General features: G+C 43.4%; 4 protein-coding genes across 5 annotated transcripts in view; 2 read left to right on the top strand and 2 right to left on the bottom strand.

The window, feature by feature from the left end:
* snx25 (sorting nexin 25) overlaps positions 1-1001 on the top strand; it is a 64788-nt gene extending 63787 nt beyond the window's left edge. The window contains exon 19 of the mRNA XM_080841234.1: positions 272-1001. Within this exon, the coding sequence (XP_080697360.1) occupies positions 272-337 (66 nt within the window). The 3' untranslated portion in view covers positions 338-1001. The remainder of the gene's footprint in view (positions 1-271) is intronic.
* A 638-nt stretch (positions 1002-1639) lies between these two features.
* lrp2bp (LRP2 binding protein) lies at positions 1640-6176 on the bottom strand (the record flags this gene model as incomplete). Its single annotated transcript, XM_080841134.1, has 9 exons — positions 6104-6176; positions 5873-6015; positions 5522-5637; positions 5154-5267; positions 4053-4195; positions 3425-3530; positions 3005-3228; positions 2256-2421; positions 1640-1705 (listed from the first exon to the last, which is right to left on the bottom strand). The coding sequence occupies exons 2-9, from the start codon at positions 5967-5969 to the stop codon at positions 1640-1642; spliced, it is 1032 nt and encodes a 343-aa protein (XP_080697260.1). The 5' UTR covers positions 5970-6015; positions 6104-6176.
* A 1689-nt stretch (positions 6177-7865) lies between these two features.
* cfap96 (cilia and flagella associated protein 96) lies at positions 7866-10338 on the top strand (the record flags this gene model as incomplete). Its single annotated transcript, XM_080841139.1, has 7 exons — positions 7866-7962; positions 8062-8281; positions 8992-9129; positions 9215-9290; positions 9401-9583; positions 9980-10152; positions 10281-10338. 7 exons carry the CDS (start codon positions 7866-7868, stop codon positions 10336-10338), a joined length of 945 nt encoding a protein of 314 aa, XP_080697265.1.
* Positions 10339-11277: 939 nt separating this feature from the next.
* LOC308366755 (PDZ and LIM domain protein 3-like) lies at positions 11278-22744 on the bottom strand. 2 transcript variants are annotated; one of them, XM_080840497.1, is made up of 8 exons: positions 22455-22744; positions 17532-17683; positions 16909-16996; positions 14723-14907; positions 13930-14133; positions 13374-13501; positions 13045-13156; positions 11278-12119 (listed from the first exon to the last, which is right to left on the bottom strand). In XM_080840497.1, the coding sequence occupies exons 1-8, from the start codon at positions 22545-22547 to the stop codon at positions 11930-11932; spliced, it is 1152 nt and encodes a 383-aa protein (XP_080696623.1). In that variant the 5' UTR covers positions 22548-22744; the 3' UTR covers positions 11278-11929. The 2 variants fall into 2 exon arrangements, with proteins under 2 accessions (XP_080696623.1, XP_080696624.1); XM_080840498.1 differs by lacking the exon at positions 14723-14907 and adding an exon at positions 14447-14514.
* Positions 22745-23391: the final 647 nt, after the last annotated feature.

The raw sequence follows: 23391 nt of genomic DNA, 5'->3' as shown, positions 1-23391 counted from the left end.
TGGAACCATTTCAGCGAATGGAGATGCGCAACAGGCAGTGATAAATATATTACTGAGATCGAGAGCTGAGGTGTTTAAAATCTAGTCTGGTGCTGCCACCTAGTGTTGGGATCAAGAACAACAGTGTAAAACTTAGCCCACCATGAGCCAGTCCCTTTCTGGGTTGATGTCAAACTTGCCTCCCTATCTCAGTCCGATAAGCTTTTCATCTTTCTCTCTCGCTATGTAGAATTCTCTCTCATCTCTCTCTTTTTTTTTCTCTCTTCTCTAGATCCTTCTTGAGATGCTTCTCAAAGAACTCTGTCCGGAACTAAACGTGGAAAAGGACCACGTCTAATCACAAACACTTACAAACACACACACAATGAAGGACGAAAACACACGCACACCCTGGTTCACTTACAGTTCTCCTTATCTAGCTGGAGGACTTCTTTAAGTTCTTGCTCTCTCTCTCTCTCTCTCTCTCTGTCTGTCTCTTTTTATCTCTCTCTCTCTCTCTGTCTGTCTCTTTCTCTCTCTCTCTTTCTCTCTCTCTCTCTCTCTGTCTGTCTCTTTCTCTCTCTCTCTCTTTCTCTATGGTCTGTAGTGCCCATGTAAGTGGGCTGTTTATTTCTTCAGATCAGATCTATCAGATTAGTTCTGCTGAGGATGGACAGGTTTGGTTTTCCGTATCTGTTTGTATGTGGAGGTTTTATGTTTGTTTTTGTACCAAGGGGAAGGTCTAATGACATGTGAATAGCTGTGAATTGAGTGTTATGTTGAGGTAAACACACAAAAAAAGGTAAAATAATAAATAAATAAATAACACAACAATAACCATGGACCTCAAAAAAGAACCCCCTACATAAAGTAAAGAACATTCATTATGAAGGCTTTTTATTGTGCAATATGTCATGTCAAGTTATTGTGACAATTTTATTTGTGATATTATTATGATAGATTTTTATTTTTACCAAAACTAGTTTAGAGCATTTGTAAGCAATAAACTGCAAAACTATCAACGTCTGTTGTTATTGTTTAGAATGACCACTGTACTGTTGCTCATTATGTGTTTCCTATTTGTTTATTTCTCTTAACCTTACTCTCCTCGTGTGGTCTTTGCAAACACCATGCACGTTAAATATGGTTCCTCATCAGTTCTGGCTTAAAAACACTTTTAATGACTCACTCAATACTTAACACACTCACTCTCTCCCACACTCACTCTCTCCCAGACTCACTCAATACTTAACACGCTCACTCTCTCCCACACTCACTCTCTCCCAGACTCACTCAATACTTAACACGCTCACTCTCTCCCAGACTCACTCAATACTTAACACGCTCACTCTCTCCCACACTCACTCTCTCCCAGACTCACTCAATACTTAACACGCTCACTCTCTCCCAGACTCACTCACTCTCACAGACTCAATTAAAACTTAACATACTCACTCTCTCCCAGACTCACTCACTACTTAACTCACTCACTCAAAACGTAACAGACTCACTGACTCTCACAGACGACACTCAGATTTGTTGAGTTTGGTGTTTGTATTCCTGTTTACTGGCACAGTCATGAATATGAGGAGCCAGGGTCAGTGACGTGAAGAAGCTGAATGAGGGGGCATGGTGAGGTGGCATTAGGCTAGTACCGTGCTCATAGTTTCCCCAGGGCGATGTCCAACTGCAGCTCTTTACACACTTCAGTGTCCAGCTCCACTGCCTGGGAGGAACACACAGATGAAGAAGGACATATTTGGGACATCACAAAATAAATACATTCATTCATTCATTCATTCATTCATTCAAAGGTAGAAAGGAGCAGCAATGTCCTGTTTAAGTTTAGGATTTCAACATATGCAAGCAGGTTAGAGCGTCATCGAGAAAGGGAACAGATACTTGCACACTATATAACTCTGTGCGGTACAAACCTGATGAACAGATGCATTGAGTCATTACGGATGTGAAGTCAACAGACATCTGTTTTGTTTTAATTGTATATCAGTGCTGTCCTGCAGCTTCTAGTCAATTGTATCTCTTGAACTACTTCGCCCTATGCACTACTGTTACTAGTACTATGTTTCCATGTCTCATCCTTGTAAGGTATAACACTTGTAATATTTCTCCGTTCTTGTGTGGATTTGACCACCCTACTTCGAACATGGCACAGGGGCGGAGTATCGGAAGAGTTTGGTTTGTCTACTTAGCTGAAGAAAAGCGTTTTTTTTTTATTCAATTCATGCTGAAACATAAAGTGGTTTTGGTCGGTTTACCTTCGAAAAAAAGGGCTCGGCTCTTGTCTCGTCCTGCATGACACCATGTCCAGTTTGCAGACAGCGGGCATAATAGAAGAGGGCGATGGCAATGCCCTTAGTGACGAACTCCTCCAGGCATCCTGTTGCCCTGGCGATGGCCTGGATGTCGTTGTACTCAGAGATCCTGCATTATGCCCCAGAGAAGCACATATTCAGAGAGCTGATTTCAGATTATGTGTTTTACTAGTGATCTGCGTGTGCCCAAGCAAACCCATCTAATGAGGTGAGATATAAGAGAGTCAAAGAAGGACTGTGTGCTTATTTCAATGTACAAAGCCAGAGCACTGACACTATGAGAATCAAAGGCTGGAGAGTAGCTTTGAACCCCCATCAGTGGAAATGGATAGATCCTTTTATGTAGACTGAGGAAGGCTTTTGGGATGGCAGAGTGCGAGTGTTGCTTCCTGTGGAAACACAGCACGCCCTTCCCTCTTTTCCCCCCTGCTGTCAGTAACCTGCACTGGTTGTCGTATTCGTCACTGTACAGGTACTGGGTTGGCCCAATACACAAACGGATCATACCTGCTGCTACCTTGAACATGATCACTCGTATCTGTATGTTCACACTTGCCAATGTGTCTCATGACAAACACTGCCAATTATTTTGCAAATAGATTACACTCATCAGTCCCCACAAAGTCATAGGTCAGAGAAATAAATTGAATTGAATATACCCTTTATCCTTTTAGAAAAAGTACATGTGCTACCTCTTGGCAAGGGCCACAGCCTTGGAGAAGATCTTCCTGTGGTAGTAGAGCGCCACCAGGTGGCCTTGTGCGTACACGTTTCCCCGCTCTGCGGCCCCCCTCAGGCAGTACAAGGCAGACTCCATGTCCTTGCGTGTGCCTTGCCCGTGAAGGTACATGATGCCCAGGGCACCCTGGGACTCCAGACTGCCGTTTCCACAGGCCTCGAAGTGCCAGGAAAATGCCTACAGGGAGGGCAGTAAACACACTGATATGGCATGGCGCTCAAAAGCCCATGGAGAAGGCATTCATTTGGTCATAATCTCACATAATTGCAGGTGTCTCCCTCATGGTCAGACCAACCACAGCATGTCTTTTTTTCCCCTTGGAGTGGGACTAATAATAAGTGCTTGAGATACTGGTAATGAATCACACAGAGACCTTGGTGAGGTCCAGCGTCTCGGGCCTGGAGTAGAACATCCCAAGGGCAGTCTGGGCTTTGACGCTGGCATCAGGGCTTCCATCTGCAGCCGCTTCCAACCAGTATCTGGAAACAGAACTCCAATAAAGACTTTCTTAAAAAATAAGACTGGCTACTGACAATTACTTAGAATTGTGAAATGTGACTGATAAGATTACCCACCTTCTTTCACATAAACATGTATTACATTATGTGTGGGCATGACTATAGATCACTGGATGTAGAGCAACCAAGCAAGTTCTTAAAGTATGTTATAATCAATCCAGCTAATCCAAGGGTAGTTTTATTGCAATCCATCTTGTGATACAGCTACTCTTGAAAATAACTAATTACTTTTTTTGCCAAGTCTCCCTCTTCCATCCAATGCTGTGCTAAGATATTGTATGTCTCTGTCTTGGGCATGTCTGAAAATAACTCCCAGAAGCCTCTTAAACCACATGTTCATTTGGCCAACCACAGTGGTTTGTGTACCATCCCATAAACTACATTCATGAATAATTCACCGTACACTACTATTCTGAGGCTAGGAAACAAGCGTACTTTCCACACACTCTGAGATCAGGGTCATTAATAACACTGAGACCTTACCTCTCTGCCTCCACATTGGAAGCAGGGACTCCATACCCTTCCAGGTGAGCCTGGCCTATGTTGTAGAGTGCCGCATATTTGATGTGGCCTGCTTGAGGGCTGTCTGACTGGGTAACTCTGTTCATGTACTCCACAGCCAAAGTCTGCAAAGAGAGAGAGACATGGTAAGAGAACATGAAAGCGCCACCTGCCTTTGTCCATTAACTGGGAGAATGACGGGTCTTTTCAAATTCCAAAAGAATACACTAAGTAGGCCTATACCCTTGTTAAGCGTCGCCTTTAGATTTAATAGCTTAGCAGGTGGCACCTGGTGAAATCAAGCCAGGGGTGTGATTCCAGGGGAGGCAAAGCAGACAATTGGCTGGGGCCCGGAGCTGGATTGGGGCCCCGAGGACAGCTGAATTACGTTAGTCCACAGCAACGACAATTCTGTGAGAACCCCCTTGAAATCTTTTACTTCATGCAGGAGACTACAATGTTTTTTGATCCTGCACTAAGGGCCCCAGGCCATTAGCCCCAGTTGGCCCAAAGATAGCCCTAGCTCACACTGGTCCGATTGGAATCACGGCTAAGGACATGTCCAGAAACCTTGAATGGGATCCCCATACCATTAACTTGCTAGGAGCCTTGTAGTTAGGCACCTCTTGATCTCTCTGCTCATGATGTATATTATTCATGGTCATGATGTATACATGCACAAACAGGCAAGTCTCTACATCAAGTAGAGTATGCACTTTGTTCTGTACTTTCAAAAATACATGGTTTGCTTGTAGAAGTGCAGACGGTGGGGGTTATAGGGCCCCATGCTAAGACTTGGGGCCCCCTGATTCCTTACACACACCTTTGCATCATGTAGCTGCACTTTATCAGTGCACGGCATGTGTGTTAATCAAGCCCATTCTGTTTTGTCCATCTTTCACTATCCGTTCCACTACAGAAACACAGTGTTGTTTAGTATACCTCAACTACATTGTGAACAGTTACTGCATTCTCACCTGTCTTATAACTCTTTAGTTAGCTGTTGGTTAATGACATCATGCTATTTGTGAATGACATCATGCTGTTTGTGAATGACATCATGCTATTTGTTAAAAGGCTCACCGGATCTGCAGGGGTCCCCAGGCCATCGAAGTGCATGACTCCAAGCTGATAGAGGGCTCGTGGGTCTTGATCTTTGATGGAGTTGAAGGCTTTAAGTGCCTCTGCATAGTGATGCTACAGCATAAATGAAACAGATACAGAATCTCTGATCAATTACCTCGGGAACACTAAACATCACATGGCCCCAGTTTCTATAACTAATGATGTATAATGATTGTCCCATAATAATGATGACCCCAGATATAGGTCACAGCACTCTGATGAAGTGGCCAATAATACATGTCCTATGTCTCACAGATCTACCTTTATAGACTGTAGTTACTGGTCATCTATTGTGTCAAAGAAATTAAGACTATAAAAAAACCTACCTTTTCAAAGTGGACAAGTCCCAGAAGAAACCGGGCCTGATGGTCACCTGTCTCCTCCCCGGGTCTCAACAACCTCTCAGCCTTCTCCAGCAAGGTGGCATGGCTGGCAGTAGAGTCTATATACAAACGGTGTGAATTATAAACGATTATACACGATGGTAATATGTTATATTGCGCACAAAATAATGGCTTGCAGTGTGACCTTGGACGCTCAAGATCACAAGTGGACAAATGAACTTAAGATCTTGTGCGGCCAAGATAATGTTGTTGATACACAACAGTAAATAGTACATGAGGTAATACTAACTGTATTGTAGACTGTTCACTACTCTGTAAAAAATAGAAAAACACCTGGTTTCTCTTCTGGGTCAATATCTTTGACGGCTTTGAAAATCCTGTTTGCAGGTCTGATTCGCTCGTCAGACGCGACCTCACAACCAGACGCCATTGCCCTATGGATGACGAGGGCATGCCGCAATTTTGGAGACCTGGAACTTCTTATGAAACAGAAATTAAACATTATCACAGTTTCTCTGTCTTTTAAAAGAGAAACATTCAAGAACTTTTGCAGCGATACCTTACCTCACGCATCCAATTCGCTAATGTCTTCTTTAATAGTGTGAACACAAAAGCTGTATTTGCGCTCTGCTTTGACGTCATAAAAGATTGTTGCTAGTAACGTTTTCCTAGGAAACCAGTCATGGAATTTGCGTTTGGGTCAGTGGCGTTTAAAAACATGTGCGGTCAAGAGTGCAATTTGTTGTTTCTAAGTTGTGAGCTGTTACTGTTTCATACCAGTTAAAATAATCTTTCTTCTTATACTCATACAGCTGCAGTATACATGTCTTTAAAAAACTAAGTTGTTGTAGTAGTTGTAGTAACAAAAAACTGTTGTTCCCTAGTATAATTTATCGTTATGTGTTTGCACTTTCTATCTGGACATGACCATAATAAACATGTAACTTGTTAATTATCATTACCTGTGAAACTGTTGATTTCTACATGGCAGATATATTAATATTGTCTTTAGACCATTGGTATTGACTGGTTTGAGTTATTTTATTGGTATAGGCAAGGGGCTGTTTTAAAACTGAGCAGCACTTCTCTGCATCAACAGCTCACGTCTCGTTTTTAATTTATTGGCCTACATGAAATAGCAAACAACAAATGAGTCGATGTGTGAAACACAAATTTATCATTGTGAATGATTTGGGATCTCCGGCTGGCCACCCTAAAATGCACCAGAATGCAGGAAATCACATCTACGAAATTCAAAATTTTCTGGGGGAGAACCCCCAAACCCCCCGCTCAAATAGCCCCACCAAAAAAATGATTCACCAGCCGCCACTGCGATTTGAGTTACTGACCCTAACCAGTACTGTCAAAGGGACGATGTGAGAGTGATAAAAACAGTGTCTAAATCCTTTTTCTGAATCCTTTTTTTTTTTTAACCAATCCCATCTGATCCGAAATGTCCAATTCCTCCACCTATAAAGGTGTGCATCAAAGAGTCAAATATTTGAATCGTGCGTATAACATTCTGTGAAGTCGAGAATGTCTGTGTGCTTTGAATGATGCATGAAGTCTATAAAGCCGCACAGTCTAGCTCCACCATCTGGACAACTGTAAGACTTTACACATCAACCACGGCCACAGAAGCTGAATGAAGCTATTTGTCTTTCCCCTATGTCCCTATGAGTTCCGTGTGAACTGTACAACAATCGAGAAGCTGAACTATAGCGTGGGATTCCGATGAGCGCCCAGACCGCTTTCTGCCTATTCTTTTTTCATGCATGGCCGCAGTATCACCGCCCTCCTTAACAGTGGTGCGTCAAGGTAATGATCACCACGGATGCCAAGGAAACAACATATACACAGACCTTGAACATTTCGGGATATGTGTGTCTCATGATATTAAGACGATATCTAATTGATATTCTCTAACGCATTGCATCTTAAAAAACTCAAGGTAAGTGTCCAGTTTGCTTGCTTTTAAAAATCAAGATGTCTTTGAGATATTTAAGGACCTTAACCTACATTGGGTAGCCAAGTGTCTTTTTTTACCTGAAAATCGTGCCACCAACAATGTGATTAATTTCAGCAACTGAAGTGATCATTGTTAATCTTTGTGAATTGTTAATAGTTTGAAGATGCTGTCTACTACGTATTGGGAATTTTGGACATGTTAATCTTAGACATACGTTAGTGTGCGTGGTAATTATGTAGGCCACTTCAGGATAACCAGTTCTTACTCGATATTAATTTGCATGATTTCGATCAATCACACCTAACAGGTGGTTGTTTGAGATCAGGAACAATGCCGCCAGAGGGGAAATCAGGAACAATGCCGCCGGAGGGGAAATCCGACATGGAAAGAGTGGGACTCTTCCAAGAGATGGGCTACGTATCGATCGGAGACACATACACTCCGTTTGCTTACCGTAAGTTGGCGCTGTATAATAAAACAAATATCTATGCCTAATGGTTTATTTTCGTGTAAAGCTAGCTTAAGTAGCCTAAGTCTTTCTTCCATTGAATAGGTCCATGTAATGAGTCAGCGCACAAGAATAAACAGATGCAGACGTCAGTCCCCAAGAGAAAGTCGGGGCTACAGTCTGGGTATTTCGATGCTCAGTTCAAAAGGATCTTTGAGCGGGAGGCCCTCAGCGACCCTGTGAAACAAAACAGGCAATACAGGATCCAGCAGTCTAAAAAGAATATAGGAAAGACCTTCCTGCCAAGCAATGGAGAGAAGAAACCGTAAGGCCATACTTCAGGCTATAGGCCTCATCATGCCTTGCACACATCATTTCTTGTATCACAATACTACATTTTCCAGACATTTCTTTCTGTTAAAGTCTATGTGTTATAATTTATCTCTTCAAAAACATAGTTGAGGTGACCGCTTTGACAACCATTTCATTTATTTCTTTCTCGTTAAAAAAAGCCTCACAAAGTGTTCCATTGTAGAATGCTTCATTATCTGAAACCATGGAGGCCGTTGAGGCTGAGGGTGTCCATTAGAACGCTCACATGTTAAACAGCACAACTCAGACTTTCCATTCCATCATAGTCTCTCATCAAGGGGATGCAGCCTCCTCCCATCAGGAGGGAAGCTCATCAGGCACACTGTCCAGGGTCCAGGGTCCAGGATTGCATTAGACAGAGAGTTCAAGAAATGACCTCTAATTTCCTGTACAGTTTAGAGTCTTTAGACCACAGCAAAAGTATCTATGCATATCTAAACAGGTCTACGCAAGTCACACACGATGGTAAATGTAAAATATGTCAAATTACTTTAAAAGAAAGCCTTGTTTTATTACTTATTTAAGTTAAAAAATATTTTTTAAAAATACATAGTAAATTAGCATACGGCAATGGACACAACTCAAAAATGGCTTAGTAAATCTTATATCCTTTTTATAGTTTGTACTTGTTTGACCTTGCTCAGTCTTGACACTTTATTACAGCTCAGGTGTTGGCAGCTACTACGGAACCATCAGTGGCCCTATGGAGGCCATGAGTGCCCAGCGAGTCCCCAGAGAACCTTACAAATCATCGGGGAAGAACCTGTACACTAGTCCAGCGCAGAAAGGAAGTGGTTATGGGTATGTTTTGGCTGCAGTTTGCAATCCCCTTTTAAATGTGATCTGCGTTATTATTGTTATAATACCTTTTAATTGTGTCTACTAGATATCCAAATGTCACCTTGTCCAAACTCGACCTGTACTCCCCTGACCCCTATGACAGGGTTAAGGAACTGTTTAAGGTCAGTGACGAGAAATTGATTTCAAATTTCATTCAGCAGTTGACCAAAATCATTCTTATTACATTTGTATTTTGTCAGTTTAACACAGAGATTTTTCTCCCATCCCCCAGAGGGAGATGACGAACCACAAGACGAAGCTGAAAGGGGGACAGTTCCGCTTGAACCTCCACCCAAAAGACTACTTTGACAACAATCCCTTCAAAATAGATAAGCCTCTCCCACCCTCTAAGAGAATGGATGAGAGGAAACGTCACTTTGCAGTCCCCTTCAAACCATCCTCTCCCAGCAAAACGGTAAGAGTGTTGAGCCAAATGATTCAGTCAGCACCCAGGGTTAGCATTAGCCTGGATAGCCTTTTGGTCATTGTCTGTGTTGTCAGGGCCAGGCCAGTGCAGCACACACATGGCGACATTCAGAATGGAATTCATGTCTTTGGATTGGATTGGATTGGATTTACTTGATTGATCCCTGATGGGAAATTTGTTGTCATCATAAGTTCAAGTTCAAGTTTATTTATACATTCAAACAAACAAACAAACAAGAAAAGAAATAAACAGCATAGAAAATGAAAAGTAGTGGAACATATCAAAAATGTTAATTCTGTGGTTGGCGTTTAGAGTGTTATTTAGGGAGCTTGTAAGAATCTCGCCTCTTCAGCTTGTCTTTCATCTTTTTCTTCCACCCCTCAGATTGGAGGTATGAAAGCGGGGACGTTTGACACCTACCCCAGCCACTCAGCGGACACTTACGTCGCCCGGAAGCCAAAGACACTCACCACCAACAAGGAGGGCAAGATCTTTCGCCCGACCGCAGGGCTCAAGAGCACACCAGTTAAAAGCATCATCACTGTCAATGTCAACAAGTAAGAGACCTCTTAACCCAGCCTTTTTTAAAAGAGCCTTGCATATCTTCTTCATAACTTACCAACTCTGAATCAGCATTTTGTATATTATATTTGTGGTGCGTTGCACTGTGCTTTTCATCTTGCAGGATGGTGAATGCAACAAACTACAAAACTATGCCACCTGTTATGAAGCTGATCATCTAACAGGACTTGCAGGAGAGAGGAGAGATGGAATACAGTTGTTTTTACTGATTGTGACTGGAAAAAATGGTTGCCATTGCAATAATTATGACAATGTCACTGAACGATATTTATTTGTTGCTCTTGTCAGAAATAGTTTAGTGAATGTTAAAGGTTCGGTATAAAGTGTGTAATTACTGAATATGATGTTATTATACGATAAATATGTCTTTCATTGGGGATACTAGTGACTGATTAAAACTTTTCTATTTGAGTGCTTTCTGTTATGTGTTGTGTTACCCATACTGCCTGAGGATATGGGTCATGATTGGTAACCTTTTCCCTGGCGAACAATACTATGATCCTGGCTTTGAATAATTCATCAGGCTGACCGAGGTAACAGCTGACTGAAGGCACGCAGAATGGAATGCTGTATGTGTTGTAGAGTGGGGACAAGACTGCATTTAAAAAAGATATTGCGATGCAAATAGTTTACTAAAACATTTAAAGTCCTATAACAAGAAGATGAAGCTTGTATTAGTGCATGCCAACACAATCTTCTTACAAATGGGAGCAAACAGTTGCCATAAGCTTAAAGTGTTCTAAAATGCCTAAAAACTATTTATCATATGAGGCCTCGGATGTTTGTAAAGAGCTTTGTGGTTTTTCAAAATATGCTTACCTTAGAAACACACCTGGCCTGACTAAGAAGTGGTGCAGCTGGAAGCCTTTCGAAAGGTGTCGAAAATGCATCAAGAATTCTGTGTAGCTACATTATACATCCATCTGTGTCTGCTACGTAAGGTCTTGAGTGATGGAATCTCCCTCCAGCGTTACCAGATGGTTCCAAACACACATCCTTCTTAAAGTTTTGACATGTTACACAGTGAAATCCCTCATAAGTTTCAGCATTCCATTCTGCATTTGAGGCTACATAAAGTCAATCAGGCTGACAGACCTTCATTAAAGGTTAAAATGCATTTATTTTGGTGCTAGTGTACTGCAAAGGCGTGACATGAAATTAAATCAAAGAAATCATAGAAAATCAAAGAAAGACATTTCCTGGGGAAGAATGTCTGAAGGTACTAACTGGAGAAAATGACATCAAGTTAAAAATGTATGCAAGCAGTGGTATTTAGCTTTGTTTCAGAATACAGTATCACACATTCCCTTTGTCACAGTAGTAGTGACACCTTAATCCCAACACATTGACACACATGGCAGTTATAAAACATGGCCTCAAAAGCTTCACCAAAGTGACTGGTAACAAACAGCCTCATACTTATTACAATCAAGCCTCTCAATAATTTGCATTCTCAAAGTCCTTTCAGGATTGCATTAAGCAATTCAAATTCTGAATTCAACAGGGCCTAGTGTGCACTGCATGGTAGGTGTCCCAAAAGTTGAGATGGCAGTAGCTTTATTGGCAGTGAACATACATACACAAATGCTTACTCATTCAAAGGCACTGTACTCTACCAATTTTTCAAAAGAACTGGGAATCCCTGTAATGTATGAAGCACTCCTACTCTGTGCAGTGTTTGTAATCCAAAGAGTCACTGCTTTAGCGTCGTCTACATGTCTGTGTTTGTCTGATTGTTTTGTCTGTGTTGTCTTAATTGGAGGGATAAACAGTGATGAGGTCATGACCATCCTTAGGCACCGTGTGGACTCGGGCGTGCGCCTCGCAGTACAGCTGGCCCTCCACGAAGAAGTAGCCCTTCTGCTTCAGGTTGATATTGCAGTCGGCGCACACAAAACAAGCGGGGTGGCGGAACTTGTCCCGGGCCTTCACCACGGGGCCCCTGGGAGATCCACACACATAGAAACCAGTTAGTAACTAGTCACAACAACAAACTTACCGGAGAGAAAAACTCTTTTAAATGATTGTTTCAAGACAGCAAGAAGTCATAATAGATTAATTAAAATTACTATTTTATTATCACTTTGTCCAAATAAGTATTTGACTGCACGTATGGATTGAAGTATTGTACTTTTGTATGCAATGCCACTGTATTAGTAAATCATTGTGGGCTTCATACAGTGCAGTGAGAGGGAAGTTGTTTAGTTACATGCAGTTCTCATTGTCTATGTAATTTGTAGATCATAGTGGATTAAAGTATTCTATTTCAGGACAGGTTTGTGCTTAAAGTGCAGGTAATTGTCTTTAAAGCTGTCATCACTTTTTCCTCACATTGATCAGCTGCAGCAAATTGAAATGTACTGACCATGACATGCAGGGTATATCCAAAGCTTTGTTGTGTTGTTAGACATACCTAACCACATCATTTTACTTGCATAGTAACCTCAGTATTATGGCAATACATGGCACAGCAGATTGAAACAAGAAACTACATTTTACTCTACACAGACAACTGGGAATTAAATTCCTTCTCCCATTACTTCGCCCCTTGAATAAGAAAGAGCAATTAGAGTGGTAAACTAAACCCACGGTCTTCTGTCAGGCCTACGTGACAACACACCACAGTTTGGTCTTTATAGCCTTCATGTGTGGTCCTGCATTAATGTGTTTGTGTGTGTGTGTGTCTCTGTGAATTTGTGTGTGTGTCCCTGTGTTTGTGTGTGTGCGTGTGGTTGGAATGGATGACGAAAACTGAATCTGGAATCTCAGAACCAATTTTGCTTCACATTCAGTTTCTATGTGTGGCAGTGGCAGCGGTTTGGGTCCGCTCGAGGGCGTCATTTTCTCTGTGTCTGGCTGGTACTCACACAATGCCTTGGCCACATTTATCACACAGCGGCAGCTTGGACAGTATGCTGGCGGCTGGGGAGGGCTTCGTCACCGGAGCTCGTACACTTCTCGTCCCCAGGGGCCTGCTGCCTATGGAAGAAACACAGCAGTGTGGCCACATTGATTTTGTTCACAAAACTCATATACAACACACATCGACACATATACAGACAAGTTCCAATTTTGGATTATATATATATAAGCCATTGTGATAAAGTAAAACTTAAAACTATCCAAATCGTCACCAAATCGTTTTCTTGCTGGGGAGCACACAAGACAAGTAGCACGTCTGGGTTGTTTTGCTTACCATCACTCTCAATATAGTCCTGGAGAGCTCTGAATGAGCCCGACTGCCTGGGCTCGTGGGGCAGGTCCTGGTTATCCTGGAGCATGCGGTACACATGGGAGTCCTCGATGGATGACAGCATTTTTCCACTGTGAAGACAGAGTAGCCAACACCTCAGCCTCTGCCCACGCGGTTAGTCACAGACAAGAAATACTTCTGTTGATATTTACTGCAACTGACGGGAAATTTGGCAGGCTGTACAGATAATGGTGATTCAAATGAACACACACAAAAAACCCCGACTAGAACAATAGAATATATGAGTTCTTAGTAACAACTGTGATGGTGAAGTGTGACCACAGATATTGTGTTTTGAATGTGTCCACTGCCTTTGATTAACTTATGTTGTCCCTGGTGACAAGTGAAGGTTCTCACTATTTCTGGATTCTGCCGTACTTGTGGCCCTAATTTGATGGCGGCGACTGCAGCCAAATGGGCGTGATCGGGTGCTGACTGAGCCGGGCTGAGATAAGGGGTCAGTCTGAGCCAAGTGTGGTAAACACAGAGGGATGGTTACCTTGGTGACGAGTGCTCCTCGACGGCAGAATTCTGAGCCTGCTGTTGAACGCTTTCAGCGTTGGTGTCCGAGTACAAAGCAATGGGTGAGTTATACTGAGCAGAGGTGGCAAGGACCTGGTTGGGGTTAGCAACCGGTTGAGTGATGGGCTGAGGAAGATTGCTGCCACCCTGAACTGCATTTCCCATGAGCCCTTGTGCTTTGCTGTCAATGCAGAATGTGGGGGTTCAACAGAGGCAAAGCCAAGGAAGCCAGAACAGAAGTGGTGGCAGAGCGCATCAGTATTGGTCACAGAAAGGAAGAGAGAAGTTAAAGTTGAGGACAGATGAAATGTGGTAGGGATATCAATTTAGCCCTGAAGGTTTCTTTAATGGTTATGTAGCTGATTGTAGGTAAGTGTAGTTGAAAGATAATAATCTGTTGTTTTAGTTTATTTCATTAATTAATAAATAATTATTAATAAATAATTATGAATTAAAGTACAAAAACCATGCAGGTAAATGATGAGACCAATGACCTGTGTTGGCCTGAGAGTGAGAAGGGCTTTGGTCTGACATTAAACTTGTGTTCAAAGTAACCTAGATCCTGCAAGAGAAAACAAGAAGAGAAGGGGGAAGCAGGAGTTAGATAGCCAGTCGGGTTAAGAGAGATTAGATGTTGGCTGGTATCCTGTGAGACCAGGCTGAAGAAGCAGGGGTGAGTAGCAGCCACAGCTGAAGAGAACCATGGCGGAAGGGGAACCGTCGGGGAGGGTCGCTCGATCTGGGCACCGGGCTGGCAGGTAAGCACTCACCCCTCTGGCTTGTCATGGGGGAGGCCCCGGATCTGTCCGTGGAGGGCATCCTGGATGTTTCCCGCGGAGTAGAGGCCTATGGGTGTGTTGTAGGACGAGCTCACCACCTGCTGGTTGTCCTCCAGGCTGGCGGCCACAAATGGCTGGGCTCTCCGGTTGTGCCCTGTGCCGATCGGTTTGAACTCCTGAGCATGCCGGGCACAGAAACACACACTACATGCTCCTGCTCAAGGCGCAAGGTACCACACCACCTACAGCATGTTTGGTCCAGCTCATTCACCAAACCAAACATAGCCTATGGCTTCAGCTAACATACAGATCAGCATAACCATGGAAGGCTATAAGCTGCACATCAGTAGACAGAGCAGAACATGGATCCAAACGAGCATCAAGGCAATTATGAATGAAGCTAAATGTCAGTAGCTGCTTACTACTAATGGTAACTGATAACACTTGATAGGGTGTGTGATGAATCATTTAAGTAATGAGCTGGCATTTGATACTGCTATGCATGATTTCCTGTCCTCATCTTGTGGGGTCTCTTGGGGTTCAGTTACAGGGACTGATGGTTTTCACTTTAACAATATACCTAGCCTGACCTCTCATTGGAACAGCTAGAGTTTCTTTCCATATTAAAGACTGCGTTTTCAGAAAGTGAAACTACTCCAGGTCCTATCGGTCCGAGGTCAAATAAGTTATGTTTGCATGTGCAAAATGTTCTCTGGATGTAATTAGTTCAGGGAGACATTTCAACTTTCAAAGACTTCATCCTTTCCTTCATTTATGTAGTGGGCCTTTTATCTAATGGTGCTTGCGGAACAGGGAGGATTCACATTTTTATCAGTGTGTGCACCCTCCCTTATTTGTAGTCTAAAAGTGTTGAAAGTGTTTTCCTATACAATTTGAGCTGCAAGGTACCAGTCCTCTTACGGTACTACTATCTCCTGTTTTTACCACTACTACTTCTGGCTCTGCACTGGACAACAGCCCAAGCCAGGAAAGGCCTGTCCTCGGAACAGATCAGTTTAAATATAAACGTATCGGTGGCAGGGACTAACCATTAAAGCATAAATCAGTCCAGAGGTGTCGCTCAGCCATTCACATAAAGCAGGCGAGGACGGTGACTCTTAATCTCTCTCACACGCCCCGTGCAGTCGAACATCCATAAAACCAACATTAACAAGCATAATTCACTCCTAGCTGTGGCACCCAACTCAAGCCCTTAGTAAAAGAGATCTATAACTATAAGTCCACATTACTGCAGTGGTGGAAGACGTATTCAGATCCTTTACCTCAGTAAAAGTACAAATACATCCATATGAAAATACTCCATTAGAAGGAAAGGCCCTGCATTAAAAATCCTACTGAAGTAAAAATAATGAAGAATTACCAGTAAAATGTAGTTAAAGTATTAAAGTAAAGGTACTGGTTTGGTCCTTCTGACTGATATGTTATTATGTATGGCTATTTAGGCTCTGGGCTCTGTTAAGCGCCTAGAGGCAATTGTATTGTTATGGCGCTATACAAATAAAATTGAATTGAATTGAATTAAAGATCATCAGTGTGCAAACATCATGTCACGGTTGTAGCTGCTGGAAGTTGAGTCAGTTTTAACTACTTTATATAAAGTTCTATATACAGCTTCACCAGATATATCTGAGGGGCGGGGAGATGATGGGTGAGCAGAAAGAAGGAGAGATTTCAATCTAATTTTTTTTTTTTTCTCTAATTATTGGTGAGATATTGGATCATTTAGACTGGAGTGAAAACTGACTATTTGGTGTATCTGAAATATGACCTCAACTACACACTGCTTTTTGCAAGACGTCAGAAGCCAAAAAGGTTGGAAACCACTGGTTTAATCTTTAACAATGTGTTGTATTTTAAAATCTTGTTATATTATCTGAAATGTAAAATGTTCTTAAAAGTACCTAGTAACTAAAGCTGTCAAATAAATGTAGTATTATAGAAGGTACAATATTTCCCTCTGAGATAAAGTGGAGTGAATCGTGTAAAGTGGCATAAAATGAAAGTACTTAAGTAAAGTGCAAGTACCTCAAAGTTCTACTTAAGAACCGTACTTGAGTAAATGTGCTTAGTTACTTTCCACCACTGCATTACTGCAACATCCCAGAGTACCCATCACGCAATGCGGTGGTCATGTCATTACGCTTCGGACAACTCACTTGCTGTTCAGCCTCCAGGTTAATTTTGAACGGGTCCACTTTACCGTCATCGGTGGCAACCGCGGGGGACCAGAGCCAGGATTGGGGTCTGCAACAGACGAAACAAACGGGCGGAAAACGTGGTCACCTCCCTGGAGAAGGTCATAATTTAAGATCAAACAGCAACAGTGGATGAGTCACTTGGGAACAACCTTGGCAACAACTTTGAGCCGGTCGTAATTCACATCAGCAACCTTCCGCCGCACCTACAAATCAGGCTCGCCTCCGCAGCATCGCAAGAAATACGGCAAGAAGTTCCAAGCCAAGTCCTTGACTTACTGTTGCTCCTACCCCTTGGCCTTCAATACTCAGACACTGATATACAGAGTCCCAGTCAAGACAGATGAAATGTACCCCTTTGACCTTGTGGATATCTTATGTTGAGCCTCTATAAATTCAGTCCTTGTATTCACAATAGTGTTCATACATTCTTACTGAGTCTGTATCACTCATGGACGACACTGAATACACTGGGTACCCTGGAATGTAATCCATCACGCTGTGTTGGCATGTCTTTGAGTGCATAATGCATATCGCCAATGTGAGAATGTGTGTTTGTGAGTGTGAACAGAGGGCTCTCTCACCTCTCAATTTTGAAGGTGAGCTGGTTGGTGAAGTCTTTGATCTTGAGCTGGGCTTCTCCATGGGTCATGCCATCTGCTGGCTCCCCTTCTATTGCAAGGATGACATCGCCTGGACACAGGTTTGCCAGTGAGGCCTTACTGCCAGGGGTTACCTGTGACAGTGGCGAGGATCGGATGAGAAGAATGAATGCCAGAGGGGTGTGACACATGGCTAAACTGGCCTTGCATGCGTGAGGTAAAGCCCAGGACATCATTCACAGGGAGCTTTGGCATTTGGCAGAATGGTGGTGTAAATTGAAAACAAGCTCAAGGTATTTTCCAGAGGTTATCCTCAGAGGCATTGCCTATAAATTAGTCTTATATTTGTATGAGACAGGAGAAGGCCCTCAGACAAAGTAAGATAACAGTGACAAGTAACGTGTTGTCCCTCTTCCAGGTTCATGTTCGTAAGTGCCCTATTAATAGCTGAATGTGGATGTGTCAATCAGGGTGCTGGATCATGCTCAGGGCCGCACAGTGGCCTATCAGTAGCTCGCTGATCTAACTGCTGTGGAATTTGCAATGGCGTTACACACACCCCTACCCCCACCCCTTCACCCTCCCTTCTTCACCTCAACCCCCTCTTCTCTCTTTCTCTCTCGCTTTCATTAGTGGCCTCTGACATCATCCCTCTTTTTCTGGCAGGCTCATTTCTGAGGTATTCCTCCCCCCACCCCCTCCCTGTCTCTCATCTCACTGCCTCACCCTGTCTTTGGGGGCCTCAGCACCTGCTCTGGGAGGGAGATGGTGAACCCACAAACACCCCCCCCCCCCCCCCAAGCCCTCCATAAGATGGGTCGTCTTGCTCTGCTTACTCCATCAAAGATGGCAGATTTAGCTCATCTCAGTTATTCAGAGCCGGAGAGTGGGAGTTGTGTGATCATTATTTTTAATCCTTTTGTTCCTCTATAACTTTTTTTCCTCTTTCTCTTTTTTCTTCTCTCCCTAATCCTTTCTGTCTTTCCTTCTTTTATGTGGAAGTCATTTGTACTGAAATACATTCCACGACAGGAAACTATAAAACATTTGAGGGGTAGTTTGAATTTTCCTACAGAAAATAAATAACACTAATGGGAGCCTTGAAATATGCTTCCTCAGTGCCATCTTGTGTTCATCCATCCTTCTCTTCTTCCTCAAGAATAAGGAAGACTTTTTTGAGCTCTTCCAGACACAATGCACCAAAACATGCTAATCTCCTGGCTCTATCCTGTGCAGGGTTCTGCAGACTCCCTAGTATTATGTTATGACACAAATATTCTTTTGATCTCTTTCCTTGGTTCAGGTCACTAGAGGCAAACGATTGCTTGTGTGCCACAATGCCCTCTCCAAGGCCAGACATCTGGTGTTCATTGTTGTGCTGGTATAAAGCCAACCATGACTGCTGTGAACCTCCCAGAGATGCACTTGGAGGACGACATTTTTTCCCTTGGTATTACAAACCTGTGACACAAGGATGTGTTTGGTGTATGCAAATGAACAAAGCTCGGCTGTCATGAAGGTACAAACATTCAGAGAACAAAGGCAAGGAGGATCCAGAGTTCTGAAGTAAGACATGGCACGGGTATAGGGGTATACACACACACACACACACACACACACACACACACACACACACACACACACACACACACACACACACACATTCACACCATTAATGAAATGTTCAGACTGAAAACCTGAGATCTACGCAGACAGTTCAATTCAATCAGTCATTTTGAAGAGAATGCAAATGATGTCCATGCTGGGGGTTGGGGGGAATGGTAGTACGCTCACACCGAGGAAGGCAGAAGACACTGCAGAAGTGCCTTTCAAGAGAAACTGTTGCATAAAGGATCACTGCAGATGTGTGAAGTCAGTAGAGCAGTGCAAATCATTGGTTTACAGCCAATTGTGTGCCCCCCCCCCCCCCCCCCCCCCCCCAACCCCCCAAAAAAATATTTTTATAAAAAGCTTGCAATGAATCTGTCAAAAAAGTGGTTCATTATACAAAGGAAAAAGATACCAGCTAACCGCAGAGGGTAATGATTCTGCTCATCTTTCTTCAGTTTCAGACACTTCTCTGCTAGACAGTGGGAATAATCACTTTCATTTTATGATACGTTGGAATAGATTTAGCACCACAGTTCCACTCTTTAAAAAAAGCACCTATAAAGAGCCTGGCTGAGGTGGCTGCTCGTTGTGGTGTGGGGTATTAGAGAGGGTGTCAACAAAACCAGGGCCATTTACAGAGCTGATGATGTCATTATGTGCTTCGCTGGTAATTGCTACCTTCATCCTCACTGCTGGTCTATGAAAGCAGTGTTTTAAGGGGACTAAAAAGAGTATTTCACCATTCAACTCTCTCCATTTCTCAGTCTATCCACAAGACCATAACCTCCTAGGCGAGCCTTCCTTTGGTGTCATGGAAAATTTATGCCAACTGTAGGTGGGCAGAAGTATATGCTACCTCGTGTTTGTACATCAAAGGGAATGGACTGAACAGAGCTGGCTTGTGCTTCACGGGGAGGTTGGGTTTGGAGAATGCTTAATGGTGCTGGTACAAGCCTGGAGTGAGGAGTGCCTAAGCAGCAGCTCCCCTCTCCACAGACTCGGTTCCCCTTGTTAGCATTATATTGAATTACTCTGTACCTGATTAAATACATAAATAGACAAAGGAGAAACAGACACCACCATAGAGATGGAGAAATGGAGAAAGTGAGATGCAGGAAGAGGGGGAAAATGGTGGGGAGTTGGGTGTAGGTTTCTTTGGTTGAAGTGGCTGCTGTACATCACAACATACTGTTGCCCCCACATTCAAAAAGCATATTTTTTTATCAACATTTTGGCTTGTCGTGACTCTCTTGGACGCTAGACAGTAGTCTCTGTCTGGGCCAGTTATTGTTGCCATGTGCATTTATTCCTGCCAGGGTTCTGAAATGCATCACAACTCCATGACCACCACTGCTTTCAGACCACACCAAGAGCCAAGTCATTTTCCACGCTTTATTACTCAGAAGGCAACGCTGGAGCTCATAACCTGGGGTTATGGGTGCTGGTGTCTGGTGCCAAATGCAGCATTACGTGTGAGGCCCTCAAATGCCTGGATGGTGAGTCCCCTTTAACTGTGAGTCTCCACACGCCTCCTTGGACATCACCCTCAATAGCCCTCCTCAACTTTGCTGCTTTCTTTATTTGGACAGAATCTTGGAACAGATCTTCAACTGGTAGTTCTATTCAGGGAGAGAATGAAAGCTAAATGCTGGATCCTAAAGTAAATGCTGAAACGCTAAGCCTGGCTCCAGAGGCTTGTGAGAGGCTTGTGAATGCCACAGGCAGTTCCTGTTAAACAGCTCTCTCATCGGCTCTCTCCAGTCCCTCAGCAGCTTGTTACTGACACGGAGGCCCAGGAGCACTGACATCTGCCTCGGAAACAGGGGTGTGGAGACACACACACGCACACGCACATACACACACACACACACACACACACACACATACACACACATTCACACACACAGATGCATGCCCATAATGTACATGCCTCCTATGATATGTGTCGAGTAGCTCCGACACTTTTTGGTAACAGTTGTCCTGAAGTCCTATATTTAGCAATGGCCATGGTTGGGAGACAGATTAATCAATTTCAAGTTAAAGTCAAGTCACACATGAAAGAAATGTTCTGTAGTCATAAAGGAAGGTTCTAATTGCTTGAAATAAATTAACAGCTATATTAATTCCTAATCAATGTCACAGACATCTAATTGCTGTTTATCCAACTGTTGATTGAAAAAGGAATCTATAACACCTGACACCTAATTAAGTCAAGACCCCTCCCCTCACACCGTGATCCTATTTTAGGATCATGAATGGCGCTGATGCATATAAAAATGCACTGAAAGCACTGAAAGCACTGTAAGTGACTGTAACGCAGCCATCTCACCTTTGGAGGCCGCCGTTCTCTTGGCCTGCCTCCACTGCCTCAGTTTCTCCTAGTCAGCATGCCCAGAGGCAGCATTCCTCTGCAGTGTCTCATAAGTGTGTCTCATGCCTTTTTATTTTTAACTACATGCTTTAATGTTCACGCTAACACCTGATTGACTTGTCCTATCAGCACGGTGTACCAAAGAGTTAGACACCAGTATTAGGTTTAATGTCTTGTCTCTAAGCGCTTTCACGTATCCGCTAAGTGCAATTTTCTGATGGTCACTTACTGTCTGAACTCTCATGTAGTGCTGAAGGCACTGTACCAGAAATGCAATGAATGAATGAACATACAGGATGGCTTACATTCATTCAACCCAGCTGGGCCAGTGAGCAGAACTTAGTGGTTCCATATGGCCAACATTGAAATTGACATCATGTCCACTGAAACAGGATAGACTGAGGCAGGCACAGGAAGCACACAAAAAGGTCAAGGTAGCTAAGAAGCTTAGCGCAGTCATAACACCTAATTACAGTGCACTGAACTCCACTGCAGCCTTACCCCAGTGTGAGCAGCAGAACCATGTTTATGTTCAAGGCTTATGTTCAACTTATATCTAACCCACCCCTCTACGCACACACACAAAGCCCTTGGAAGTAGATTACATTTTCACTCACTACTACCCCTCTCTCTCTCTCTCTCTCTCTCTCTGTCGCTCTCTGTCTCTCTCTCTCTGTTTCTCTCTCTTTGTATCTCTCTCTCTCTCCAATCACTGAGCTTAGAGAGTACATCAAAGGACACCGTATCATGGAAGGTAACTCTGAGAAGCTATGCCTAAGCTGGGTTAGGGAGAGGGAACTCCAGGATGCCTGTCTGGTTGCTAAATGTGTGTGTGTGTGTGTGTGTGTGTGTGTGTGTGTGTGTGTGTGTGTGTGTGTGTCTATGTGTGTGTGTAAGAGAGAGAGAGAGAGAGGGGGACTTACCCTGGAGATGGTCAGGGGCTGGTTGAAGTCCTTGCCTCCCGCGAGGCGAAATCCCCAGGGGGCAGGTCCGTCCAGGACCACGTTCTGTGGCATTTCTCCTCTCCTCTCTCAGACTGGCTTCTCTCTCTTTCTCTCTATTCCTCTGCTCTGGCTTCTCCCCTTTCTTCCTCTGCCTCTATGTTCTGTTCAGTCCTGAGCCAGTCAGTGCTGGGTCAGTGGCAGTCAGAGAATCAGTGCCGTCCCTCCTCTCACTCTCGCTCTCTCTCTCTCTCTCTCTCTGTCTCTCTCTCTCCGTCCCCTGCAGCTGATTGGCAGACAGCTCCTGTCCCAGGACCCTTTTAACTGGTGTGAGCATGTGTGTGAGTGTGTGTGTGTGTGAGTGTGTGTGTGTGTGAGTGTATGTGTGTGTGTGAGTGAGAGGGAGAGAGAAAAGATGAAGACCGCCCCAGAGAGTGAGGTCACTGTGCAGATAAAGAACCTGAGGCAGTGTGCTAGAACATACTTTTTATGTCTCTCTCCCTCCCTCTCTCTCCCCCCCTCTCTCTCTATCTCTCTCTCTCTCTCTCTCTAACCTTACCTTTACCCTTTTTCTAGACTTTTCTCTCCCCTCTAATTAACTCATCTCTGTTTTTGTGTCCACAGTTTTTTCAGGTTTGGATTGGTTGTATACAGGGAACAAGATAATGAAAGCCTTGGAGTTTATAAATATTTAAACTATTAGCTGTGACTTTAGTTAGTGCTATAAGAAGGGTTTTAACAGGATATTTCATCTGATGGAGTCACTGCTTAGATCCTAGTTGATGTGCAAAAGCTTCACCATCTGTGATAGAGTAAAGCTCAGGACGTTTCCCTAAACATGCTGACTGAAAACACCTTTGCTTGCCCCACCTCTGCGTCCATCATCAGGGCATCATCACCAGCCTCAGAGAGACGACTG

Source organism: Sprattus sprattus (genome assembly GCF_963457725.1).
Source record: "Sprattus sprattus genome assembly, chromosome: 6".
In the NCBI taxonomy this organism is placed as follows: domain Eukaryota; kingdom Metazoa; phylum Chordata; class Actinopteri; order Clupeiformes; family Clupeidae; genus Sprattus; species Sprattus sprattus.
The sequence above is the reverse complement of the archived record's forward strand: the minus strand, read 5'-3'. Positions and strand labels throughout refer to the sequence as shown.